The following is a 27,872-nucleotide window of genomic DNA, read 5'->3' as shown; positions in this document are numbered from 1 at the left end:
TGCAATGTTAATGTGGAAAATGTCCTCCTGCTTGCAGAACCCAAGCTGAAATTTACACGCAGCTTAATGAGTCACAGGAGTGACAAATCCCCCTTAACTATCTTTAGGGGGCTTTGATGTTTGATTACCTCTATATGGGCTTTCTATCTATCATCGTGATGGTTCTGTAGGTATGTGTTGGGGCCAGAAGGAAGCAAGCTGCATACTACCTGTAGGTATTTGCCCATTAGAATGGGCTGAGATTTGGCCATAATGACAAGGCTTCGGGGGGCTGGTCCAGGTATGTGCAGGCACCTCTAGATCATTTTTAATTGTTTTGAATGTCTGGGAAACTACTGCATTTTACCACCTAGTGACAGTGAAGAGTAGACATGTTGTTCTCAGTATCAATTGCTGGAGGATGGAATAACCAGCTCCATACACCATATGTTCTACTCTTTCTATAATAACTCCCTTTTTCTTACAGATCCTCACTGCTTTGGATCGAGATTCTTATTGCCGAAAACACAAACTGCGCCAGAAGATGGAACAAGTTATCAACATGGTCTCAAGTAATAGCTGAACCTTGTGAACCCCTTCTCTGTCCCTTATCCCCTCAACCTCAACTCCCCAGGACCCCAAGATGAGCCAGAAACTGATAGGTAGCGGCCCACTTGGAGGCCAACATGACTAGAAGGGTGACGGGCAATGTGCAAAGCTATGGCACTGCCACAGAGACTCCACAGAGCCACCGACGGGACCTGTGTGACCAGCGCCTGAATCTTTTATCCGGGTTAGCAGCCGATCTTCACCAGCCATGGCACTGTGTGCCCCATGGCATGCCCACTCATTCTTCTTCTATGACCGTGTGACAAGGTGCCCGTGTTCCAGTGCCTTGTGCTTGGGAGAGCAGAGCCTTGACTGCACACCTTTGGTGTAATATTGTGCTGACCACTAGGTGGGGGTCGGTGTGCACACCATTCACTCTCTCTGCAAAACTTCTCGAGGGGGTCCGCGTCCTCACCAACCTTCTCCGCCCCTCTCGTCACTAGACTGCCTGGACTCTCTGGCCAATCAGGAGCTTGCACACAGTGAGGACGTCGATGTTTTTTGGTATTGTGAAGCCATATGACTCAGAGGGACACCTCCCCCCCCCCCCTCCCCACCCCTCTTCCCAATGTTTGTTACCCACTAATAATCTCAGTGCACTATTGTTCCCCAAATCTCCTTGCTGCTCCTCTCCTGTGTTTTAAGTGCACCCCCAAGACTTTGTGGAGAGACGATGGAGTTATTTCATATCTGTGACGTGAAAATCGAGGGGTTCCCCAGATTTTAGGTATCGTAGGTAGGCGGGGACTCCCTTTATGTTAATGAGATTTTGTGCCATGCGGTATCAGTGGTATTTTTTTTTGTTTTTTTGTGGGAAGATGGCAGATGTGAGTGGGCGTGCAGTTTACCCTCATCTCACCCTCTCCCATACCCCCCCTCACTGCCTTTTGTCCAATGCTCCCTCTAAGTCACGTTCTGTGGAAAGATGGAGGTCAGAAAACAGGTCATAGCGGTGTCTTGAAACGACATTGGGTTCCCTGCTTTGTAAATATTTAACTTGTCCTAATTTAACCCCTTTTTTCCATAGAGCGACACTTACAGGGTTTGCAGACTGTCACTGGCCTCGGTTGTGTTGTGTACAGCTGTGTATCAGGGCACATTTGGGTTAAGTCCATTCCAGGCCCTGGTTACTATATCATGCATTTTTTTTATATTTAATTTTATTTATTTAACTTATTCCTGTTTTTATCCTCCACTGCAGAATGTGGACAGTGTTTTATATAGATGCCATGCTTGGCGGAGAGATGTGTGTGTGTGTGTCTGTAGTTGTTTGAATGTTCAGTTTTATCCCTCTTAGTTCACCACCCAGGTCACACCAAACATTTGAGGGGTGTCATGAAGCAATCAGTCTTGACTGTGTGCCCCCAAACTTTCCTGCAGTTGAAGTTCTTGCTGACGTGAAGTCGGTGTGGATTTAGTTGGTGCATGGCAAAACGGTGTGAAATGAAATGAACCAAAATGTCTGTCAGCTGACAGATTCTCTTGTGTCCTCTCTATAGTCACATAAAAAAGCACCATATTCATATAAAGGATTCCCCTGATTAGGTCTAAGATTGTGGTGAAACATAATATATTTTAACATAGGTGCTCAAGTGTTGCCTTTGGGTTTTGTGACACAGAAATTACAAAATGAAAGTCTTAGTTTTGTCTGCGACTTGCCCTGCACCAGTCTTTTCCCCTACTGTGTTGTGTCAGTGGCAGAGTGGTGCTGCTATTGTGGGTCTGTTTGTAGAGTGTTGTATGTGACCTTCTCCAGATGACACCCAAAGCACAGGGCAGGGGGGATCCATCAGGATCATCTGAGCCAGCTACAGTAATGTGTACCACCCCAAAGGGGGAGGAGCTCCTTGCTGGTTTCCTAATGGGGACACAAACCAAAGCATATATTAGAAGCAATAACAAAGCGCCAGGAAACTGCAAGTCTGCATCACATTTCTTGGTTCAACACAAAGTAGCAGAGCCCCTATTTTATATGCCCATCTCCTCCCCTGTTCCCACCATGCTGGTGCAGTATTGGTACAGGCTTCGACCTCCAAGAACTTGGGCCTGTTTCATCTTATCCCTGTGCTAAAACCCACCCTGATAACAGAACTTATGTTACTATTTTGAATACTTGACTGCCCTCATGACCGTGCACGTTTTATTTGGCCCTCCCTGATTTCTGCTTGTTAAATGATTTTCTATTTTTGGTCAAATACTTGTTTGCATCCCTTGTCTAAGTTGTCCTTAACGGAACTTCCTAACCATCACCATTGTGGACTCTCGTATTGGTGGCCTGCCACGTGACTAAACTTTCATATCCACACCAGACACTTAAAGTATATGTAAACTCTCCGCTTGTTAAAACAAAAACATTCAGTTTAAAATAGAAATGAAAGGCAAAACATTTGTGCGTATGTATGAAAACATAAATTCCTTTTTCCATATAAGTGATCACATACCCTCTGTTCCCAGCTGCATAAGGACCTTAGAGAGCTGGGGGAGGAGAAGCAGCACACACTGGTCTTTCCAGTGAATGGCTGTGCAGAGGGCGTGTTGTCAGCACCAGTCTGATCATTGGAGAGCAGGTTGAGTTCTCGGCATAGCTAGAAAATGGACTACACCTAGTGTGGTCAGTTTTTATTAGGAAAGCAAAGAGACTGGCAGGAAAACCAGGGATTTTACATAAAGGAAGCAATACAAAGAGAACAAGATGATCTTTCATACATGTACATGGTACAGCAGACACATATCAAGACTTTGAAATCATAGGTTGACATATTCTTTAACTGTGCCATCATATCCAGGGGCTGGCACATGACTGGCCCCTCATGAGGGTCCAGGCAAATGCAATGATCTATTTGGCACTTGACTACACCCTCATAGTCACACATGAACCAGTATAAGTGGTTGGCACTTAGCTAGACCTCTATCAGTATGTCTGGTTCTTGACTATTATCTGTGACTAATATGCCATCCCCTTTTCTATATCCTGCAGATGACTGGACCATCATCTTTGTCACATTTAATTATCCATTACTTGACCAGGCACCTTAGTCTGTGCTCAGCAGGGAAGTATATCCAGCACACTATTCACTTCACAGGAAGGCCAAGTCCAGGATGTGGGCTCCATCATGTCCTTTCTATTTCCCCTTCCACAACACAAAACTTACTAACTCTTTCCGTACTTAACCAACCTCCCCTCTGTGTCGGGTACCTGCTGCCCTGATGTCCAGCCCAGGTACATAAACGCCTGACCCCCTGTGCTGGGTTTTTATAACTGCCAATGTTCTTTATTGCCAAACTGGAAACATTCCATGTTAGCTTGTGTGTATGTGTGTATTTGTGTGCCCCTGTCTCATGATACCTCACACGTAAAGGGTTCAATGTGACAGTGTGTAAATAAGGAGAAACCTATAAGATATATATATATTTTGTAAGTCTGTGCCACTGTCCTGTATCCCCCCTTCCCCCCATCCTCATCATACGTAACCCCTTCACTACACCAGTACTTGACTGCTGGAGGCAGCGTCCACCACCATCTGCGTCCTTACCAGCGTCTAAGGGGTTCAACTCTCCACCGTGAATGAAGGGATTTTGGTGCCTTAGAAACATTCTCCACCCCACGGGATCTGATACAGAGGTGACACCATGACACGTGCAGGGTCCACAGTATTTATCAGCACTTTATGTCTCCGGTGGCAGCGGATCTGATACTGTGAGCATGGCCTTTTTATTTCATGATGTTCTTTTTTGCAAAATAAAGGAATTCAAACTCCAACCTGCCTTGTGTTTGGTTTGTAAGCAGTGGATCTCGATAATGGTCAGCAGAGAAGCAAATCTGATTTGTATTGCAGTTACCAGTCATGTGCATGTCGACTTTGGTTATGTGTTATACTGTCTGAATTTGTATGTAAAGACACTTGCCAGCCACATCCCCATTCTCAGCTGTACCCTCAGTGGAATCACCAACAGGACTGGCATCACTTCTGGTGGTGATGGCACCACCAATGGCCAAAGCTGAGCCATTGCTAATTTTTACAACTGGGTTGACCACTCATCCCTTTTATAGTAAATCTGTCTTCAGATAGTTTTCGAAGTTTAAGTTCAGAAGTATGCACTGAACACATTGGGGTTGATTTACTAAAACTTGAGAGTGCCAAATGTAGTGCAGTTGTGCATGGTAGCCAATTAGATTCTAATTTCAGCTTGTTCAATTAAGGTTTGACTAAAAACTGGAAGCTGATTGGCTTCTATGCAGAACTTCACCAGTGGCAATATTAATGGTAGCTTTCAGGCTTCAGGGGAGCTCTTAAAAAAAAAAAAAAAAAAGTGAGGTATGCGTAGGTACCTCTGGGCTTTTTGCTTTTTATTTCTTTATTTTTTGTCACTTGCATAAATATATCCTTTTATCCAAGTGATGGCTACACTTCATTTATTGTCTTATATTGAACCAGTCCTGTAGTACCTAAACACAGACAATACTGTAAAATAATTTAACCATGGAAGTAAGGAACAAATTGAACACATTGAGCATCAATGGATAGAAAAGATCACTATGCAGAATTTAAAGTATGTCTAATGATTGACATACTTTTACATAACTTTATAAACAACAAAATTTAGTCTGGCGCCAGAAGACTGGGATATGAGTGTCTCTGGGAGCAATCTATAGTGTCCTTCGGAAGACCAAGGAGCAGCTGTGTGGACGGACATACCAGGAGTGGTGTGAAATAATAAGCAAACATACAAAAGTGGCCACAATTAAAAGCGCTGATCAGAAACATCCGGTGTGGATAAATTCTAAAACAGAGTCAATGTGATCAGATCATGATTCAGTTTATTGAAAACTGTAGTAAAGTTAATAATGAACAACAAAAAAAATCTTCTTGCATAGATGGAAGGGCTGGTGCGACCAAATCACCATTTGCACAGCACCTTGTAGAAAAGCAGAATTGGAACTTGCTGTATGAAGCAATGCTGCGGTGGTGAACATCTTATGGCTCCATAAAACTCCACTGTGAAAGGACAGAGGCCAGATGTGTCCAACCTGGGCTCCGTTGGTGGGCGGCAAGGCAGCCGTGGAGAACAGGAAGAAAGGGAGCAGCGGGATCAGCTGTTACCAAGATCCGGCTGATGGAAGCGTCAGAGCCTGATGTCATGCGCTCAGAGATCCCAGATCCAGAAAGAGGCTTGCAGTGCAGAGAGATGATGCGCAAGCCAGAGGGAGGAAAGGAGATGTGAGGCTGTTGGCGTGACAAAAAATTTCAGGGCGTGGTCCTTCAGGTCATGTGACAGAAACGGCCAATGGGATATAAATGGGAAATGGGAGACAGCTGTGGGAAGTGTCATGGTTTTAAAGGAACCATAACTGGTTTCACCACCGCAGCAAGACTTCCAATATTAAAGTTAAAACTACTTGGTATAAGTGACTGAACCTGCAACAGGGGAAAAAACATAAGGAAAGAAAATGGATGTATAGAACAAGGTAAATGTATAAAATAAACAATGATAATAATAGTAATGAACATAAGGCATAAGGATAAAAATAAATATATGAAAAGGGACTGGGAAGAGTGGTTTGTTTGGACACAATCCTTTTGCCAGATACATAATGTTCTTTAAGCGCTATATCGACGACGTTCTGATCATCTGGAATGGGAGCATTGAATTGTTTGAGTCATTTGTCGCTTATTGTAACAACACATTGGGCCTGAAATTCACACATGTGATAGATCCCACTATTCTAGTATTTTTGGACTTAGAACTATACCACAAAGATGGCTCAATTTGTACCAATAACTACATCAAACCAGCGAGTGGCAACTTGTATTTACATTACACTAGCTGTCACCACCCTTCTTGGATAAAAAAGTGATCGTGGAGTGTATGAGGCACAAAGCGTTTCCCTAAAAAATTAAGTTCTTACAAAAGGGTTACCCAGTAGAACTAATTCTGAATGCCCAAGAAAAATTATTGGAAGCCCCCCTCCAAGATGTGTGAGAAACCAGATGGTAACATCACGTTTGTTACTGAATATAATAAAAAATACCCATTCATAAAAGGTATTATCAAAAAACATTGGCACATTTTACATATGGACCCAAAATTAGGACCCATCTTACTTTCAGCTCCACAGGTCACCTTCAAAAGAACTCGTACCCTTAAGAACATCATTGCCACCAGTAAATTAAAAAATCCTCAGAGTTATGGACACAAGGTCCTACATTGATAATAGAACTAGGGTATTTCAATGCAAGAATAGAGGATGTTTGACTTGCCAGTTCATTCAACATGGCCAATCCTCTTTCTTAGATGGGACTGGCAATTCATATGATATAAAGCAATTTATCACTTGCTTTACTGAATATGTCGGGTATGTACTAATATGCCCTTGCAATTTGTTGTATGTAGGCCACATGATGCAAACCCTGCGAAAACAGGTAGGGGAGCACCGACAGTTCATAAAGAAGGGCTGTCATGAGCACAGCGTACCCTGCCACTTTAAAGCCCATCATGCCAAAAACATTCACTGCCTAATGTTAAAATGTTTTTTTCGGGTGAACTCCCGCTTTAAAGTGGAGGTAAACTCTACTTTTGAATTTATACCTACAGGTAAACCGTCAATAAGGCTTACCTTGTAGGTACAGTGAATATCTCTTAAACTTGCACCATTTAGGAGATATTAACAATCGATGCTGCCAATGACGTCACCGGTGCACGCGATCTGAATGGACAGCATACCCGTTTCGTACCTTTAGGCCCCGTGCCAGAGCCAAGGGCTCCCGCCTGCATCCACAGGAGTGACGTCACCACGGCTCCAGCCATTCACACAGACAGAGCTCACCAAACTGGAAGGAAGACTGGGTGAAGATGGCAGCACCAGGTATCCATGAAAGGGATTCACTTTGCAGGTGTGTCTGTCATAGGGGGGCCCTGTTCATTTTTGTTTCACTGGTGGTTTACTACCGCTTTAATACTTTAAAGACAAAAAAATAGGGAGGTGCTCATCACTGAGAGAGCCTAATGGGAAGAAAGGAAGGAGAAATCTCCCCAGCAGGCGCTCGGACCATAATAAGTATAATAAGAAACCGAAAGGTGTAATCGATTTCCTGCTCTGTCCAGTATTAAAATAAATTTATAGTATAGCTAAATAAACTGTTAATTGAATATGTCCATCGCTAGAAGCATAGACCAGTGAAGCTGAAATGTTGCTGTTCTAGACCTAGCTTCCAGCTGAGCTTTTTTACTCTTTTACTTCCTGCCAGATTCCCCCTGAGCGATCCAGACACAAACCTGTTGTAGGCAGACCTTCCCACATAGACGAAGTATAAACTATTGGCACATTCCTAGGAGCAGAAGTGTAGGCTGGATTATATCATGTCAAAGTAGTACAGGGTCCAGATCCAACACACATTCCAGAAAACTGACATCTCCTCACTTTAGTATCTGTGTCCTCTCCAGCTGTTCCTCCGCATAACATTCATTGCACAAGCAAGACAAAATGGAGAACAACGCATCCTCCGATTCATGGCTCCAGCAGTATGGGGGGAGTGGAGGGAGATGGCAGCATCTATAGACTGGAATGGATCTGTTGACATTTTGGTAAACAAGGTTCTACTGTGATCGATACAAGATTACATGTACTCCTATTGACCCCTCCAAATTTTAAAGGTACCGCTTCCGCGAAAAGACACACATCGAAATCCTTCTGGTTGGGCTTGGATTCTTCCACATATGCCCACAAGAATCTTCATCCGAATTGTGGATGTCCTTTCTATAAGAATGGATGAGTATATGTCGCCACATATACATTTTAATTCCCGGGCGTTGGTGCAGTGTTTTACCGTAATTATCCATCACTCAAAGCAGAACGTTTTTCGAGCCTTTTCTGGTTAACTTAAAGTTCCAGAAAAAATGTACAGCTGAATGAACAATGGAACACCCCCCCCCCCCCCGGTCCCCTCTCAACCTTTTGGGGTGGAGTGGTCAGCACAACCCCCCCCCCCCCCATTCTGCTCCAGCGGTCCGGATTTAAAATCCCTGCTCTTCTCTATCAGCCCTTCCAGCATGGATTAGATTGATTCTGATTAGTCAGCACCAACCAACCCTCGAGGTAAGTACAGCAGAACTTGGGTGGGAGTGGTGACACTAAAGTGCCAAACAAAAACTCCCAGCTCACTTACCAGGCAGCCTGCATCAAACTAAATTGACCCTGTCTTACAATTCACATTAAAAACAAAAATGTTAGTTTGCACAAATTTGCAAATTCATGTGTAGACTGCAGAGGGCACGTCACAGCACCCCAGTTTACTGCAGTCCTAACTATATGTTTGAGTCTCCAGAGTTGGAGCACATATATAATGGACAGATTAAAGAGGAAGTAAACCCTCATCCAAAAATCCCCCCCAACAAAAAAAACCTTCAAGAGAATGGCATAATGAGCTTGTATGCATAGCATACCAGCTCATTATGTATTACCTCAGATCGAAGCCCCCTGCATCGGTCCACGTCTCTCCCTCCGGCCGCCGTCATGTCGTCCCGGAGATACTTCCAGGTATTGCGGCTCCGGCTCTGTGATTGGCCGGAGTTGCGATGACATCACTCCCGCACGAATGAGCACGGGAGCAGCCGGTAACGGCAAGAAGACTGAAGCAATGACACATAGGTGCCATTGCTTCAGTTTGCCCCAGTGTGCATATGCCGATGACTTTGGCACATGCAGACGCAGGGGGATATCTCCTAAACCGTGCAGGTTTAAGAGATATGCGGGGTAGCTACAGGTAAGCCCTTAATATAGGCTTACCTGTAGTATAAAGATGTTAAGAAGGGTGTACAACCACTTTAAGGGCCCTTTTGTGTTGTGCCACTCTGACACCCAGTGGTTAAAATGTGAACTGCACAAAATTAGTTTAGAAGGAATAAAGAAAATCAATCTCCTCTATTATATCTGTTTTAGGTTGACTAAACTAGTCAAGTGTGGTCTTGTGAAACCTGGAGGCTGCCATTGCTGATCTGCTTTTGAAAATGTTGCTTGGCTGTTATGCTGACCTATTGGATAAAATAAACTCATGGCACTAATCTGGAATAATCATGCAGTTTAGGAAAGTAATGCGGCCAGAAGGGTCAGTATCACGGCCAAGAACCAGCAGCTTCCATGTTTCTCTCAGGAAAGGTTTCCTTTTAACCCCTTGCAGCCAGAGACCGTTTTGCAGACGTTTAAAAGAAAATCTAAAAGTAGACACCCTAGAGAATAAAATAGTTCAAGATTTTATATGTTCCACGATAAAGCACAGTGGTTTCAGTAAAAATCCACTAGAGTTTATTTTAGTGCACATAAGCACAATATATTACCCAATGTTTTGGTAAAATCTAAAAGATGAGGTTGCAGCGAGTAAATAGATACCCAACATGTCAAGCCTTAAAACTACATGCGCCCATGAAATGGAGACAAATGTCATTACCCTATGTTTTCCATAGGAAACGCTTTAAAACACTTGACAGGATATTAGTTTAGAGTGAACCATGAAGAATAGGCCTAAAATGACTGCCCTTACTCTTAGTGTGCCTGGCAATGTGTAACATGTGAAGTGCAACTGACGTGCATTTACGTTCATGCGTGTGTGTGCATGTGCTTTTTTTTTTTCTTTACATTACATATGATGCAATTTTGGTGACAGATTCTCTTTAATGAGACATCAGGGGTATTAAAAGATCCATGATTTCTCCCCTGCCTTCCAATTCATTTAATAGAGCACAGATTGCCATACTGGCTGGGGACAGTGACACCAGGAACTGGAATTGATGTTTTACGTGGAGCTTCTGGGTCATTAGCAGGAAGGGGATATCGGTGAAAGGACACTGATCTCACTTCCTTCTACCCATCAGAACCTGCCATGCTGGTCCCGGGTCTGCTAATGGGCGCGTGGAGCCCTGAAAACTTGGTGGGGTATCTGGGTGGGAAAGTTATCGGGGTATGTGGAAGTGTTATGGTGGCTTCCATCTGACAGTCAGCTTGTCAGATTCACATACATTCCTGGTAGCTGCAGGAGGCCCCATGTAAACTCTGAGTTTTGCTAGCTGGAGCTTGCAGTAAAGCTGAGAAATCTCCCATCTGCCAGTGGTGTCTCCATACTTTGGCACAGCAAAGATTTAAGTGTCCATTCAAACTTATATGACTTGTCATGCGACATTGGACATCAAAATCAGATGGCAAGTTGTACCCCATGTTTTCCAATGATAACCATTCATATATGTGCAACTTAAAGTTGCAGCGACTTCAAAGTGGTTCTTGTACTATTTTGCTGAGACTTTCACGCAACTTCTGGACATTACTTCAGTGTTAACCCTCAAAACTTGCATGGAAGTCATACCTGAATGTTTTACATGCAACAGTTGTCCATTATTTTGGTCAAAGTCACATCCATGTCATACCCATCCAAAGTTTCTTCAAAGTCAAGCTACTTTTGGAGTCCTACAAGTGTGAATGGAGCTTAATGCCCCGAACACCCGAGCGGAATTTCCGTCGGGGGGGAGTTGGATGTTTTTTCCCGATGGAATTCCACTCAAGCTTGGCTTGCATACACACGGTCACACAAAACTTCTCTGAACTCCTGAGCGTTAAGAACGCAGTGACGTACAACACTACGACGAGGCGAGAAAAGGAAGTTCAATGCTTCAGAGCATATGTCAAATTGTTACCGAGCATGCATGTTTTTTTTCCCTTCTGGAATTCCATACAGATGAACGGATTTTCCGATAGGAATTTTTTCTGTCTGAAAAATTGAGAACCTGCGTTCAAACTTTTGCTGGTGGAAATTCCGACAGCAAAAGTCTGATGGAGCATACACACGGTCAGAATTTCCAATGAAAAGCTCCCATCAGACTTTTGCTGGCGGAAATTCCGCTCGTGTGTGTGGGGCATATGGCTACAGCTCACACCAGCTGCCCCAGATCCCATAGGACTGTCCTAGAATTTAAATTAAATGCCAATGTTCTGCAGACCCAGTCCCTGGCATAGCCTCAAATCGATGCCTGCTAATGTTGGGTGGCAAAATCTCAAAGGCAAGAGACAGTGGGGTAGCACACAAAGCCTTGTTATTCCCATAAATGGCCAAATAACACCCAGCCATCTAAGTGCAGAGAAGACTTTTTTTTTTTACTTGATATCCGCTAATACCCCCAACGTGTGACGCACTCCCCCAAATCTGTCATTGACCGATCTAGACTTTCTGGCTTTATTTCCTTCTGTTCTGATATCCACAGTCAACACTGTGGAAGCACCAACCGATGCTATGGAAGGATGGTGTTGATGGAAAAAGAATGCAAGGTTTGTATGGACATGATGAAGGTAAGATCACCAAAGGTTTAGAGATGGAGCGGGTATAACAAAAAATACATTCTTGTTGCCAAGAGCAAGTATTCTCTCTAAATAACTAAAATACTGCGTTTTGGTTAAAATTTTAATGTATTTTTTTTTTCTTTAATCGGTTACGAACACCAAATAAAAACACACATAATGGGGGAAAATGGTGTCATCTACAATCACAGGAGCTACAGGGCAAAAAGTAGGTACCTGTATATTTTTTGACCAGACCCTTACTTAAAGCGGAGGTTCACCCATGGAGAACACATTTTCCCCATAGCTGGATGCTCGTTTTGTCTAGGGGTATCGGCTATTTGTTTTAAAATATGATCCGTACTTACCCGTTTACGAGATGCATCTTCTCCGTCGCTTCCGGGTATGGGCTGCGGGACTGGGCGTTCCTTCTTGATTGACAGTCTTCCGAGAGGCTTCCGACGGTCGCATCCATCGCGTCACGATTTTCCGAAAGAAGCCAAACGTCGGTGAGCAGGCGCAGTATAGAGCCGCACCGACGTTCGGCTTCTTTCGGCTACTAGTGACGCGATGGATGCGACCGTCGGAAGCCTCTCGGAAGACTGTCAATCAAGAAGGAACGCCCGCTCCCGAAGACCCATACCCGGAAGCGACTGAGAAGATGCATCTCGAAAACGGGTAAGTACTGCTCATATTTTAAAACAAATAGCCGATTCCCCTAGACAAAACGAGCATCCAGCTATGGGGAAAAGAGAAAAAAAAACACAAATGGGTGAACTCCCGCTTTAAGGGGGTTGTAAAGGAAAAAAATGTTTTCCCCTAAATAGCTTCCTTTACCTTAGTGCAGTCCTCCTTCACTTACCTCATCCTTCAATTTTGCTTTTAAATGTCCTTATTTCTTCTGAGGAGGTTCCTGGTTCTTCTGTCTGTAACTCAACACCGTAATGCAAGGCTTCCTTCCTGGTGTGGAGAAAGCCTCTTGAGGGGGTAGGGGGTGAGCAGGAGTGTCAGGACGCCCACTAACACACAGCTCCTTTCTCTATCTGCAAAGTAGAGAGTGTCCTGACTTGCCTGCTCGCCCCCTCAAGAGGCTTTCTCCACACCAGGGAGAAAGCCTTGCATTACTGTGTAAAGTTACAGACAGAACAACAGGAAGTGGGCATTTCTCCGAAGAAATAAGGACATTTAAAAGCAAAATGGAAGGATGAGGTAAGTGAAGGAGGACTGCACTAAGGTAAAGGAAGCTATTTAAGGAAAAAAAATATTCCTTTACAACCCCTTTAAAGGTGTGGCAAATATAACACATACCAGCTGCCCCACAACCCCATTTTTCGTTATCTATATATTATAATGAATGTTAACACCAATGAGTAAACAGTTACACGTTTTCTAAAGTTGGAACTGCTTGGAATTTTGGTTTTGTTTGGTACCTACAAACAGACATTCCTTGGCGGCATGGATTCTTCCAATTGTGTTTGTAACAGTCTAAAGTCAAAGATTTCAGCAAGTCCATGCAATACACTTTGACATGTGTTGGTAAAACAGGCGCACGCCGTACTTCTCTGGACATCCATGGTGTTCAAGAGCCTTTCTGTTTTGAAATGGTCCTAAAATAGAGAACAAAATTAAATTTGAGCCAAAAATTACCCCAAATTGGGTAATTTCACAGCAAACAACAATGTCACTGAAGGGCAATCATGAGCAAAAAAAACTTTACAATAGGTGTAGGGAGCAATTAAAACGTTCATCTGCTTAGGAACTCCAGGAATATCTCTTGTAACTCTTTCGATGCTCCTATAATTTATGTCTGATCACCTTCTAACCAGCAGCGCCATTCTGTATCTATTCTGCCTGTTGACTGGTCTGTGCAGCAGTCCTACATAGACAACATGACCACTGCCAAAGAGGTAAGTCATAGGGGGAGGATAGCTTGGAGTGGTCTAGGTGGCTAGAGAGACTTTAATTAATGAACATATCTTTTGAAGGGAAAATATAATAGTGGTTGGGTGGATTTAATTATTTTTTTGTTTTGTTTAACATTTACGTAATAGTTACTTTTTATATGATCTATATACAATTTTTTGTTTTACAAAAAATATTTTGTATAGCCACTTCACCCCCGGAAGATTTATTGCATGGTCGTGCAACACTGCACCCAAATAAAATGTATGTCCCTTTTTTCCCCCACAAATAGTTTTCTTTTGGTAGTATTTGATCACCTTTTGCATTTTTTTTTTTTTTGCACTATAAACAAAAAGATTCCTGACAATTTTGAAAAAAAATAAAGTATTTTTTACTTCATGCTCTAAAAGACATCCAATAAAAAAATGTAAAAAATTGAATTTCTTTATCAATTTAGGGCAATATGTATTCTGCTACATATTTTTGGCAAAATCCCAAAAAGCGTATATTGATTGGTTTGCGCAAAAGTTATAGCGTCTACAAACTATGGGAATATATATATATATATATATATATATATATATACACTAGTAATGGTGGTGATCACCAACCTATAGCAGTACTGTGATATTGCGGTGGACAAATCTGACACTTTTTTGGGGACCAGTGACCATAATACAATGATCAGTGCTAAAATGATGCACTAGTCATTAGTCACTGTACTAATGACACTGGCTGAGAAGGGGTTAACATCAGGGGCGATCAAAGGGTTAAATGTGTGCCTAGCTGGTGAATCAGTGTAGTGGGGGAAAGGTGCTTTTAGTAGTGGAAGGTATGGCTCAGTGTTCCTGCTTTACAGAGACAGACTGACAGAACGGCAATCTGCCGTGTTTACATAGGCAGACTGCCGTTCTGTCTGTGTACCGAACAATCAGTGGGTGCCGGTGAACATGGGGTATGCGGGACCCGCTGATCAGCTCTTGTGTAAAATCACAGCAGGAGCGAGCTGTCGGCAGCGCACAATCGCACCCAATACCCGGGAGTGCAGCATCACGTGTATATGTACACGTGATCCTGCACAGCACGGCTACCTTGTAGCAGTAAATGTGCTATGGGGGGAGTGGATATGATAAAGAAATTTGTAAAGTACTATGAGCTATCTAGAGTCGGCACAGAAAAAGGTGGCTCCCTTGAAGCACCTCAGACTGAGCCATCTAAGAAGGACAACAACTGACTCGTACAGCGTAAAGTAGAACTCCGACATCTCAATAACAAAATAAGTGCTGTAACAATTATAAGTACATCAGTTTTCTCATAGTCCCTCTGCAAACCCCTGTATATAGCCGTGGCCAAAAGTTTTGAGAATGACACAAATATTGATCACAGTCTACTGATTCAGTGTTTTTAGATCTGTTTGGTCAGATGTTACTATGGTATGCTGAAGTATAATTACAAGCATTTCATAAGTGTCAAAGGCTTTTATTGACAATTACATTAAGTTTATGCAAAGAGACAATATTTGCAGTGTTAACCCTTCTTTTTCAAGACCTCTGCAATTTGCCCTGGCATGCTGTCAATCAACTTTTGGGCCACGTCCAGACTGATGTCAGCCTATTCTTGCATGATCAATACTTGAAGTTTGTCCGAGTTTGTGGGGTTTTATTGTTCACCCGCCTCTTGAGGATTGACCACAAGTTCTTAATTAGATTAAGGTCTGGGGAATTTTCTGGCCATGGACCCAACATTTCTATGTTCCCAAGACCACTTAGTTATCACTTTTGCCTTGTGTCAAGGTGCTCCATCATGCTGGAAAAGGCATTGTTCCTCACCAAACTGTTCTTGGCTGGAAAGGAGAAGTTGCTTTTGGAAGATGTTTTTGTACCGTTCTTTATTCATGGCTGTTTTCAAAATTGTGAATGAGCCAACTCCCTTGGCTGAGAATATTGAAATTGGTGATAAGGTACTGTGGATACCTAATTGATATATAACAAAGTGCCACATCCCGTATATTGAGCATAGTAGTGAAAGGATTGGTCCTGGACTTTATAAGCACTCCGATGCACGAAAATGATTAACAAAATTATATTTTATTAACAATGTGATTAAAACGAGCACACCCAGACAAAGACTATTTCAAAACTTTGCAAAGTAAGGATTGCCTATATGCTTTTAATGATACATAACCCAATTTGTGATGATACTTCACTAGATTTTTCCACACAGACCTAATTGGCAGTTTTTTCATTTTATGTAGAATGTATGCCTAAGCTCCTGAAAAAGCATTCACACAAGTAATAACATAAAGAGCAGAGCTACTTTATACTATCATCAACTCACCAAGACTGATAGAACAGTTTCTTCCTTCAACGAGGACATCATCCTAACCATTCAGGTCTATACCTCTTTTTATTGGGTTATGTATCGTTAAAAGCATATAGGCAATCCTTACTTTGCAAGGTTTTTAAATAGTCTTTGTCTGGTTGTGCTCGTTTTAATCAAATTGTTAATAAAATATATTTTGTTTATAGGCACTGAGATACACTAAAATTATAAAGTCCAGCACCAATCTTTTTACTACTATACCCTTGACTGAGAAGTAACCCTACACATGAGTGGTCACATACTGTTGGCATGACACTGATGGTAGTGATCATCTTCTCTTGAAAAGTTTTTTTCCGGGTGCCCCAAACAATCGGCAAGGGGATTCATCAGATAAAATGACTTTACCCCAGTCCTCCGCGGTCCAATCTCTGTACCTTTTGCAGAATATCAGTCTGTCCCTGATGTTTTTCCTGGAGAGAAGTGGCTTCTTTGCTGCTGTTCTTGACACCAGACCATCCTCCAAAAGTCTTCTCCTCACTGTGTGTGCAGATGTACTCCCCTGCCATTCCTGAGCAAGCTCTGCACTGGTGGTGCCCCGATCCGGCAGCTGAACCAATTATAGAAGACGGTCCTGGCGCTTGCTGGGCTATCTTTGGCAACCCTGAAGCCTTCTTCACAAATGCAGTGGAAATGTTTTTTTGTCATGAAAATGAACTTGATCGCATAAAAAACAGGGACTTTGCAATTCATCTAATCACTCTTCATAACATTCGGGAGTATATGAAAATTACCATCCTAAAAACTGAGGGAGCAGAATTTGTGAAAATGCATATTTGTGCGATTCTCAAAACTTTTAGTCACAGCTGTACTTATTGATCCTGTCAGTGAGGTCCACCTAATGCAGCTTTCAATCCACACCTGACTACGCCTTGGATGGTTAGGAGAAGTGTCAAGGAGGGGTAGCGTGTGAGACACAAATGAAGGGGGATTTGGCTCATTCAGGGAGAGTAAAATGTTTTTTGTTTTACTTTATGGGGTTCGTACATCGCACAGTAACTGGATTTTTTACTTGGTAAAACGGAACTAAACCCATTGATTTAACAGTCTCTCAAAACCGATATGTTAAAGGCATACCATGAATGAATGATAACTGTCAGTCAAACTGAGGCTAAGAAGGCAGCTTGTTTGGGTGTAAAAGATAGCAGGGCTTGGTTCTACTTTACTTTGTCATACAAGAGCCTTTCATTTCAAGAGACTGTAGATACACCTGCACAGAATGTTATCTAATAAATATATATATTTAAATTATTTTAAATGTTGAATTTATTTTTGCAAGTCATTTATATTAAGAAAATATGGGGGGAGGAGGGAATCAATTCCCTCTATAGTGAACTTCTTATGCAACTGGAAAAACTGGTAGTTATGTAGATAGGGCACATGACAGTCTGCTTTCCAGAGACTTATCGGGACTGAAGCTGTCACTGCTGACTCAACTTATTTCTTCCATTTACAATCTTTACAAAAAGAACTGGAATCCCAATAGAAGGAAGTAGGAGTTCCAGTTTTTGCATTCCGCAACTGGCCCTTCAGCAACCTTTTTAAGGCATGGAAGGTACACCTAAACAATAGTATAGCACTTTATTTTATTTATTTTGGGGTGGAAGGGGGTAAAGTATGACCAGGCATTTTTCTTTCTAATGTACATACACAAAATGTAATTATTTCAGCCTTGTTGAGAGATGCAAGTGATACAATATAACGTTAAAGGGTCCTGTACTGCTACTCGTGTGCAGAGAGGAGGTGGCCATGCACAGCTATTTTACAGGCAAACCTCTACTTTATAGAAGAATGAATCATTGGTCTATTGCTGACCTGAAAGAAATGAACTGTGATACACTATGTAAAGATTTTTTAACTACAACCCATTTGATAAAGTGACCTTTGATACTCTAGATCAGGGGTGGGGAACCTGCGGCCCGCAAAATCATTCCATCATTTGAGTTATTTTAAATGAGCCATGCTTGCATTGTTGCTGCCCTCTGTTCATGTGTTCCCAAAGTGGCACCCCCACTGTGAAAGTGCATAAAATTGGAGTATGAACTGTATGCGAATTAACCACTTAAGCCTGGACCATTATGCAGGTTAAGGACCTTGTCCCTTTTTGCGATTCGGCACTGCGTCGCTTTAACTGACATTTTGTAAGGTTCCCGAATGATGTTACAAAAATCCAAATGGCCCTTGGCAGAAAAAAGGTTCCCCACCCCTGCTCTAGATATTACATTTTTCATATAATCATGATTTAGATAATCATATACAAATGATACTAGAGCCACCATATACATTACCATACCAGTACCCCACCATACTGTTCCATTTCTGCATTAACCAGGAAAATACACAATTGTTCACAAAATACAGTTTGCTTCCTGTGTGTAGTTGGCTTTCTGCACTTGGTACAAAAGAAAATGAATAATCTATTGCAGATATTCTATATTGGCGCACCAAAGCACAAGCTACTTTATGTAAGGGTGTTAGTTAACATTCACAAATGTTTCAGAAGTTGCCAAAAGATGCTTGGATTTTCTTATTAATAAAGTAGACCAAAAGGCTAAAATGAATGCCAGTCATGTGACCAAATGCCAGAATGTTAGTCATGTGATCGGTGTGGGCTTGATTTACAGATAGAGCTGGTCAATCGGCAATTCTGCTGGAGACAGAAGGCAACCAATGCCCTGGCATTGTGTGACATGACTAAAAGGTGCAAAGAGATCTCCCGGGAAGGTAAGAGTTTGCTAATTCTGCTACTGTATACATTATACCAGTAGGATAAATGAAAGTAAGTTGTAATTCACTTTAGACTGCAGGTCTACGTTAAATGTGCAAAGTGCAATAGAAATATGATGATTAGCATACCTGTGAGAAAATGTACACACTGGTGAATGTTACAAATACATTTTATTAATATTATAAAGTTAATGCTAAGGAAGCTCCAGTCATGACAATATCTACCGGTAGTATTTTTTCATGTCGGCCTTTGTCCTTTTGGTGTTTCTTTGCCATAAAAGGCCTTTTACTAAAGTGTAAAACTCAGTTCTGGCCTGGGCACCTTTCATATCTGGATGTGTCTACTATGGGGTTGGATTACAGTTTCTGTTGTCAAGTACACTATTTGCTGTCACATGCAGGCCTTTAGCGCTCACCGAGACCAATGTCTGTTTCTTTTTCTGCTAGAGTATAACCGCCATAATGTCACAGTCCCTATAAAAATCACGCTATAACATTTACGCAAAACAATCAATATATGCTTATTGCGGTTTTTTTTTATGGAAAATATGTAGAAGAATACATAACAGCCTAAACTGAGGAAAACTTTTATTTTTTTTATATATATATACTTTTGGGGAATATTTATTAGAGTAAAAGGTTGAAAAAATGTTGCTTTTTTTTCAAAACCTACGCTTTTTTTTGTTTTATAGCGCAAAAAATTTAAACCGCAGAGGTGATCAAATACCACCAAAAGAAAGCTCTATTTGTGGGGAAAAATTACGTCAATTTTGTTTGGGTACAGCATCGCACGCCCGCACAATTGTTAGCTAAAGAAACCATGCCGAAAAGGCAAAAAAAATGCTCTGGTCAGGAAGTAGGTAAATTCTTCCTGGGCTGAAGTGGTTAAGATGAAAAACCCTTTTAATGCCCTGTACACACGATCGGTCAATCTGATGAAAACGGTTTGATGGATTATCCGATGAAGCTGACTGATGATCAGTCGTGCATACACACCATCCGTTAAAAAAAAAAACGATCGTGTCAGAACGCGGTCACGTAAACCACGTACGACGGCACTATAAAGGGGAAGTTCAAATCCAATGGCGCCACCCTTGGGGCTGCTTTAGCTGATTTTGTGTTGGTAAAAGACGATTGTCGCTTTTCTGTCTGTTACAGCGTGATGAATGTGCTAGCTCCATAACAAACGCTAGTTTTACCAGAACGAGCGCTCCCGTCCCCTAATTTAGTCTGAGCATGCGTGGATTTTTAACCGATGGACGTGCCTACAGACGATCTTTTTTTTCTATCGGTTAGGTATCCATCAGATAGTTTTAAAACAAGTTCCATTTTTTTTAACCGATGGATAAATTACCGATGGGGCCCACACACGATCGGTTTGGTCTGATGAAAACGGTCCATCAGACAAACCGATCGTGTGTACGTGGCATAAGGCTCCATGCACACTTTGCGAATTTGGAATTGCTTGCAAATTGCTCCTCAATGCGCATTTGGCTGCCATTATCGCTTAATGGCACCCGCAAATGTGATGAGATTCTGCCACATGACAGGATTACGCAGCAAATTGCACCTTTTAAAATCGTGTAAAGTTTGCCACCAGAGGAGCTCCTTTTCAAGTGACAAAGGGGTGTAGGGCTGGCCCTACGCAAGTGAATGGGCTGGCCCTACGCAATACGCAAGTGAATGGGCTGGCCCTACGCAATACGCAAGTGAATGGGCTGGCCCTACGCAATACGCAAGTGAATGGGCTGGCCCTACGCAATACGCAAGTGAATGGGCTGGCCCTACGCAATACGCAAGTGAATGGGCTGGCCCTACGCAATATGCAAAAGCATGCTCAGATCTGTGTTCAACATACCCAGACTGGAGCAGAAAGGCACTTCATAGGCTTATTGTACACACTGCTCTCATACAGTTTTGGGTGAAGAAGTCCAGTCCCCATAGTACATTTTATTTATAAAAGCAACCCTGTAATATAACATTAGTATTTGGATACTGTTATGACTGTCATCATGCTTATTATAAAATAAAAATGGTATTTAGAAAACCACTATATATATATATATATATATCCATTTAGGAATGTACATCGGGGGGGGGGGGGGCGGCACTGAAAACATAGGAACTTGCAAAAAAAAAAAAAAAAGTGGGAGTCCACTTTCAAGTGTATTAATGAACCTTTTTGCCCCTTTTGGTTTGCTAAACATGTAGCTGAAAGTGATTTGTTGCACCTATGGAGTAATGCAAAAAATAATACATGTGGTGCCTTTCAGAAAATAGTTAATAATTGCCTGTGCCAACTTATCAGTTAGCACTGCTCCCAGCTCTCTGTGTACTAAAGAACAGATACCCCCTTATTATGGAAAGGAAGGGGGGAGGCGTTTTGTTTTTTGTCTTAATTCCAATCCCAGGGTTCCTTAAGAGTTACAGTACAGTGAGTGTTGTCAACCTAGGACAAGAAGTGTGTTACTAGCAGGATAACCAGGTAAAAATAAAATGCAGCCAATTCTAGAGACGGGCAAGCTGAGATATTAGTTTTGTTCTTTGGTTTAGATGTACTTTAATGTTATTCAGTTGAGAGTTTAAATTTACTTTAATTAAACTTTTTTTTCTGCAGCGGATCAAACCAGTAAAATGTCTACTTTACATCTGTAATATGCACTGGGAAGTGATAGAATCACTAGTTTGTATGATGAGCAGGTTCAGTGACATACACTTTGTAGCCGCTCTGTGGCTTGGTTTTGCATCTCTCATTTTGAAATGCTAATGTATGCCATTTTCAAGCTCCTGCACGATGCAGACATATACTATGGGGGTTATTTACTAAAGACAAATCCACTTTGCACTACAAGTGCATTTGGAAGTGTAGTCGCTGTAGATCTGAGGGGGGGACATGCAAGGAAATGATTGGATAATAAAAGCAGCAGCGCCCCCCCCCCTTAGATTTACAGCAACTGCACTTCGCACTTGCCTTTCATAAATAACCCCCTATGACTGGCTGTCTCCGATAACTATTTTCTGCTAAGGCCAATGGCTTTATATCTGTGACTGTGTGCATTTAACCAAGATAAAACACTTTAGCTGGCAGTGGATGGTATAATAAAAGAGGACTTCTGATTGGATGCACCTTACTGAAGGCCTAAACAGTAAAAATTCAGGTTTCTTTTTACTTTAAATATTTTGTTTGGTCCAAGATGACCCTCAAAAAATATTGCCATTACAAAGTGATGTGGCACGGTATGTGCTGTAAAATACTGTTACTACATTGCATTAGCCTTGTACAGTAAGAGGTGCTGCGTTTCAGCAGCAGTATGGGTGATCTACTGTCTGTTGACAGATTAAAGAGTCAAACTGCTTCTACACCATTCGGGAAAAGCCTTTTCTTTTTATCAATTGATAGACTTCCACTGAAAGGCAGGCAGATGTCACGTTTTTCTCAACCAATCTCCTGAATGGGGGAGGAGCACTCAGTCTGCCTCTTTATTTCCGGCAGCAGGCAGGAAGTCACATGTACTGCCGACAGAACACAGTGCCACTTCCTGTAGGTAGCGAATGCTACAGTATATTGCAGCACATACAATGGCCGCATAATGGAAGTAGCTTGGCCCAAACAATGTAAAGTGAAATTCTACTTCAAGGTGAAACCTGGGCGCCAGATACAGGATAAACCAGCCCTTAACATATTAAAACGTCTGCATGTGTTTTTGTTTTTAAAGTGTACCGGTCCTTAAATAGCAAGCACAACGCCGTTTATGTAGGAATGATGGAATTTAGTAGGTATCAATAAAACTAGCGACAGATTTGGATGCAAATCAGGCTGCCTCTCACTTCACAAAGTCTGTGACCGTCCTGTGTATCTCTGTGACCCCCATGCATTTATTAACACTGAGCAGCAGTAATTTCTTAGCTGTGAAACAGAATTGATAAATGTACCCCTTTGAAGCCCAAGGACTGTTTGAGGCTGGCCATTCACGGTTCGAATCTTGGCTGGTTCAGCAGGAACCGGAAAAGATTTGAATCATTAATGGGCAGGCTGAATGTACCAAGTTGATTGATCAATCAACTTGGGTACAACCAACCTACCGGATTCATTTGCGATTATTCACCGTCTTCTACCGGCGGGGTTGGGTTCTCCCCCCAGGAGACGCCAATTGTTTGGCAGAAGGGATTCCCCTGTCAACACTGTTGTTAGGACCTCGCGCACCATCTATGGCCTGCCTTAGTCCTCTTTTAGCCCTACTGTAATCCAATTTTGTACTTTGTCTGCATACCTTTAGAAGTGATTAACCACTTCTTCCGCTCGGGAAGGTTTTACCCCTGTCATGAAGTGGCCATTTTTTTGCTATTTAACACTTTGTGGCGATTCAACACTATACAAATGAAATGTATGTGTTTATTTTTCTACATAAATAGAACTTTCTTTTGGTGGTATTTGATCAGCACTGGGTGTCTTTTAATATATAAAAATAATGTTTTATTTTCTGCTATAAAACATATCCAATAAAAAAAAACTCAAACTTAGCCCAAAATGTATTCTGCTACATGTCTTTAGTAAATAAAATCCCAATAAGTGTAGATGGTTTGTGTGAAAGTTATAGCATTTATAAAGTGTGTGTGTATATTTATATACACACAAACAGTGATCAGCGATTTATAGTAAGAGCATGATAGTGTGGTGGACAATCTGACACTAATATAATGATCAGTGCCAATACTATATACATCACTGATACTGGCTGGAAAGGGCTAACTGTGTGCCTAACAAGTGTCATGTGTGCTGCTTTTATTAGTAGGCGTGGCTAATTCTTCTCACTACGTTGCAGTGTGAAAAACAGCCACACTCCGGCTCCATGTATTATTCGTATACTGTGATGCGATGAGCGGATCAGCAGGTCCCAGCAATAAATTATGGGCCATGACCCGCTACGTGACTTGTGCTGAACCAAATGACAGCATAGATGGGGGTGACAGGCACACGCACCCTACCCTGAAATGCCAGATCACGCACGTGATCCAGCACAGAGTGGCCTCCCCATTGCCGTATATATGCATGGGGTCTTCCCCAGGAGGTTAACCTTTTGTGAGTATTTAATCAAGAATTACCTTGTTTTTTTTTTTTCAGTGAATGCCTAAAAACCTGCCTTGTATCTTAATGCAGAGTTCTTTGCCCAAGCAGGAAATTATATTTCTGGGGCCAAATGTGTACCGAATGCTTTCAGGTTGCCATATTACATTGAATTTTAGAGTTACAAAGGCTGCAGTTTGAAAGGCATTTTTAATAACATTAAGTTATCCTTTAAATTCATGTTATGAGTTGGGCCTTACACTTGAGGAAGTGGCAAAGTACAATTATAAAAGACGTGGTACTGTAAATATCTTCTATAGGTCTTATGGCATGGCTGATCCTGTATTTCTCCTTTCAGACCATACATACGTGTTCCCGACATGCATTTTTTACTCCTTTTTCCCCCCTTGTGTGGCAGAAGATAGGGGAGGGAAAGTTAGTCAGCACTGCGTCAGTAATAAAAACTCAGACCATACAGAAAGGAAAGAAATTGGTAATAAATACAAATTGTTTTATTTTACATTTGAACAGTTAAATGTTTAGTACAAGAATAAAAACAAAACAAAGAACATGCAGAGGTGTGAGCAAGGGGGGGGGGGGGCAGTGTCACTTGGGGGGGCTTGTCATATGTTGGGAATATTAGTGGATATCAGGCAGAAAGAGGCATTTGTGCAAAGAAAACAAAAATTAAAAAGGCTTCCCTGTACCCAAACACATCATTCAGAGCCCCGCCCACCATAGCAACCAACTTTACCAATGGTTTCCCAATCTTCTTTTCCTAGCTGCAATACAATATGCAACTCAAAGAAAGTTACTAAGAAATCTAATTCAGTACAAAAACATAGGTGCTACTACTGCTTTAATTTTTTTATTTGGACTCTTTGCTGCTATCAAATCACTAAACCAGGACCAGCATGCAGCCAGTGATGTAAGGCCCGGGGTATCCATTATGCACCTACAGGCTCTAGGACAGCGACTCATTATGTAGTTAAGCAAGGATGAGAATATCAGCAGTGGCAGCATTCCCTTTAAAATGTAAACATACAAGCCATGCTAAGAAGAGAAGCGTGATACTGACCAATCATAGTATGTACACGCTTAATCCCATGAGCTGAGAAGGGTACCTGTCTTGATGAGATCACTCAGGAGACAGGTACAAAGCATGCACACTACAGCAGAAGCTCCTTTTTCTATCGGCCGAAAAATAAATCTTGAGTTGACAGAACAAGCTTGCACATATATGTAGACTGAACAACCAAACACATGCCTAGTCTGAGTTACCAATGAACAGCTAGTGTGACCAAGACGCACCATTGGCCTCTCCTGGATTAATAAACAAGCAGCCAAAATTAATAGAACGTCCACAAGAAATTATTACCAGCCAATCAATGGCCATGTACAGTCTTATCAAAGTCTTGCCAATAACCAATGTGTAAAATAATCAGACACACACACCCTTACCAGACTACAACAGCTTGTAGATGTTTCACTGTCCAATCACATTTTATTATTTTTTTTTCCTGCTAAAGTACTAGCAATCAATCACAACACTCCTTACCGTCCTCAACCACCAAATCGGGTTTATATACACACCTTTAAAAAAAAATAAAGTCAAGCTGTATACTGGTGTAGGGAGGGACCTTGTGCCAAACAATAATTTATAAAAAAAATATACCTAATATACACCGCTGCTCCCCAAAACAATCACTCATCAATCATTTGTTCTGTGTATACTGTCATACAATCATATTAATGGAGATAATCAAACCCAAATGTCAGTTCTGGGGTATTGTATCACTCACCAGCTTCATTTATACCTTAGGCCTCGTTCACACCATGGTGCCAAAATGTCAGTTCTACAAAGGGGCTCCAAAAAAAAAAAAAAAAATGGTTCGCCATGTGCTCTGTTCACACCACACAGATATTTTTTTTTTTTCTGAACGTATGGTGTGAACGAGCCCTAAAAGAGGAGTTCACCTTTCATAACATGTTACACCCATATTCAGGGTGTAACATGTTATGAATGCACCGGCCCCAACGCAGCCGTGTCACTTAACAGTCCTCCATGAATGAAAAACTACAATATCTGGCAACCTTTGCGGCTTCTCGGCTTGTAGTTTTCAATGACCTACCCTGGTGCTGTGGTAGTTCATGGAGTCTTCCTATCAGAATGTATCTGCATCCTCATTACGAAGTACGAGCAACCCGATACACTGACAGATCTGCAGGAGACCTTTTTTTTTCCCACAAAAGAAAAATAAATTCCACAGCACCCACCGCTCAAATTATTCTTCAGCAGCCTGACTCTTGGGGAAAGGGTATTTGACAAATAATGTAACAAAAGATTTCTAAATGTAACACATTCAGCAGATATGCTGCATCAGTGGTTATAATACATTGTTGGTGGGGGGTGATCAATAAAAGATGTGAACCCCAATACATATGTGTACCCCACTGACAGACCAAACATTCCTATAGATAGCAAAACAGCATCCACCCAGCTGACTAACGGATCCCCTTAAAAAGGGCCAAGCCTCTTCACTCCTGAGAGAAAACAATCAAATAGGAAAGATGTCCTAAAATGCAATGGTGCCATGACAGGCAAACTGATGGATACTTTAGCTCAAAAGTACAGGGCCTCTTTACAGGAATAACAAGTTCACACAGACACATTCTCACTCGCACACACGTATACAAATCATTTCAACACCAACAATCTATGTACAAATACGGAGATATTGAAAGTACCCAAATGCATATATACATGTTCATACTGGTATGTTGTATAATACAGAGTCATGGTTTATAACTTGGTATAGAACCGACACCAAATGGGAAACCAAAGCAGAGAGCCCACATACAGATGTCGGTATCCCAGCAGCATAATTATAATACCAGTAGGGGGCATTAGAGCAACAGCTGTGGTGAATTCCCCTCAGAGAGGCCTTGCCGTCAACACCATTCCAGAAGCCTTTCCCCATCTGGGTGCATAGCACCACCTTCTGTACACCCAACTATAAAGAGAAAAGAAAAGGGGGACCAGGGAATGGGAGGATTGCAGGAGGGCAATTAGATATGGCAATTAATTCCTTCATTTGGTGAGCACTGACTTTGGTAAAAAGGCCTCCTTTTGTGAGGAAGTCTGATTGACACTAGACGAGGCAGGATCAGGTGTCCTTGGTAGGCTGTATAAATATACTGCCCCTATGACCAGGCCAGCTCCCACTGCGAAAGGAAGGTCTATGCTAAATCCAAACAGGTGGACAGAGGCTGCAGTGGAGACCACAATGGACAGCGATGTGGCGAAGCCTTTCAGGATGTTGTCAGCATATTTCACCACCACGGCTACTAGGAGCCCTCCAAAGGCCTGGTTGAAAATGACGCACCAGACCAGTGGTGTGTATCCAAAAAAGAAGCCACGTTCAGCTACAGCAGCTCCATCCTGCTGCCACATGGCCAAAAGTCCCAGAGCTGTGCCAAAGATGCCAAGTTGGATGTTACGCAGCCATACTGAAGCCGAGCTGCCTTTCAGGATGCGTTCAAAGTAAACTCCTGCAAAGCCAGAGGACAGGCAGGATATAGCTACAGCGATCAGGCCTACTACGTAGCTCTGTCCAGTCACCGATATGGTTTCCTTTCCACCAGACTGCTCAGACTGCACGATGGCCACCCCAGCAAAGAGTATAACCAGGGACCCCCACTGGAGCCGTGACAAGCTTTTTCTCAGAAGGAGGACAGAAAACAGAGCTGTGGTCAAAATCTTCAGCTGATAAGTAACCTGTGAACAGAGAGACATGGTTGTGTGTGAGGAGCAGGGGAATGACAATGAGAAAATGCAGAAGACACATTTAGACAGCACTAGTGGGTAGAAATGGAACATAGCATACTGGTGAT

The 27,872-nt window shown here is 42.1% G+C and overlaps 2 protein-coding genes across 2 annotated transcripts in view; one reads left to right on the top strand and one right to left on the bottom strand.

Moving 5' to 3' along the window:
• The window catches only part of PLXNA3 (plexin A3), a 207,702-nt gene extending 203,354 nt beyond the window's left edge, over window positions 1-4,348 (top strand). The window contains exon 32 of the mRNA XM_040324278.1: window positions 467-4,348. Coding sequence (XP_040180212.1) covers window positions 467-562 — 96 coding nt within the window. The 3' untranslated portion in view covers window positions 563-4,348. The remainder of the gene's footprint in view (window positions 1-466) is intronic.
• An 8,815-nt stretch (window positions 4,349-13,163) lies between these two features.
• Window positions 13,164-27,872, bottom strand: part of SLC35A2 (solute carrier family 35 member A2) — a 33,773-nt gene continuing 19,064 nt past the window's right edge. The window contains exons 4-5 of the mRNA XM_040324277.1: window positions 27,089-27,756; window positions 13,164-13,512 (exon numbers count right to left, since the gene is read on the bottom strand). Of these exons, the coding sequence (XP_040180211.1) occupies window positions 13,485-13,512; window positions 27,089-27,756 (696 nt within the window). The 3' untranslated portion in view covers window positions 13,164-13,484. The remainder of the gene's footprint in view (window positions 13,513-27,088; window positions 27,757-27,872) is intronic.

This window comes from Rana temporaria, chromosome 9, assembly GCF_905171775.1.
Source record: "Rana temporaria chromosome 9, aRanTem1.1, whole genome shotgun sequence".
Classification (NCBI taxonomy): Eukaryota; Metazoa; Chordata; class Amphibia; order Anura; family Ranidae; genus Rana; species Rana temporaria.
Note: the sequence above shows the minus strand (reverse complement) of the source record. Positions and strands in the feature narration are given on the sequence as shown.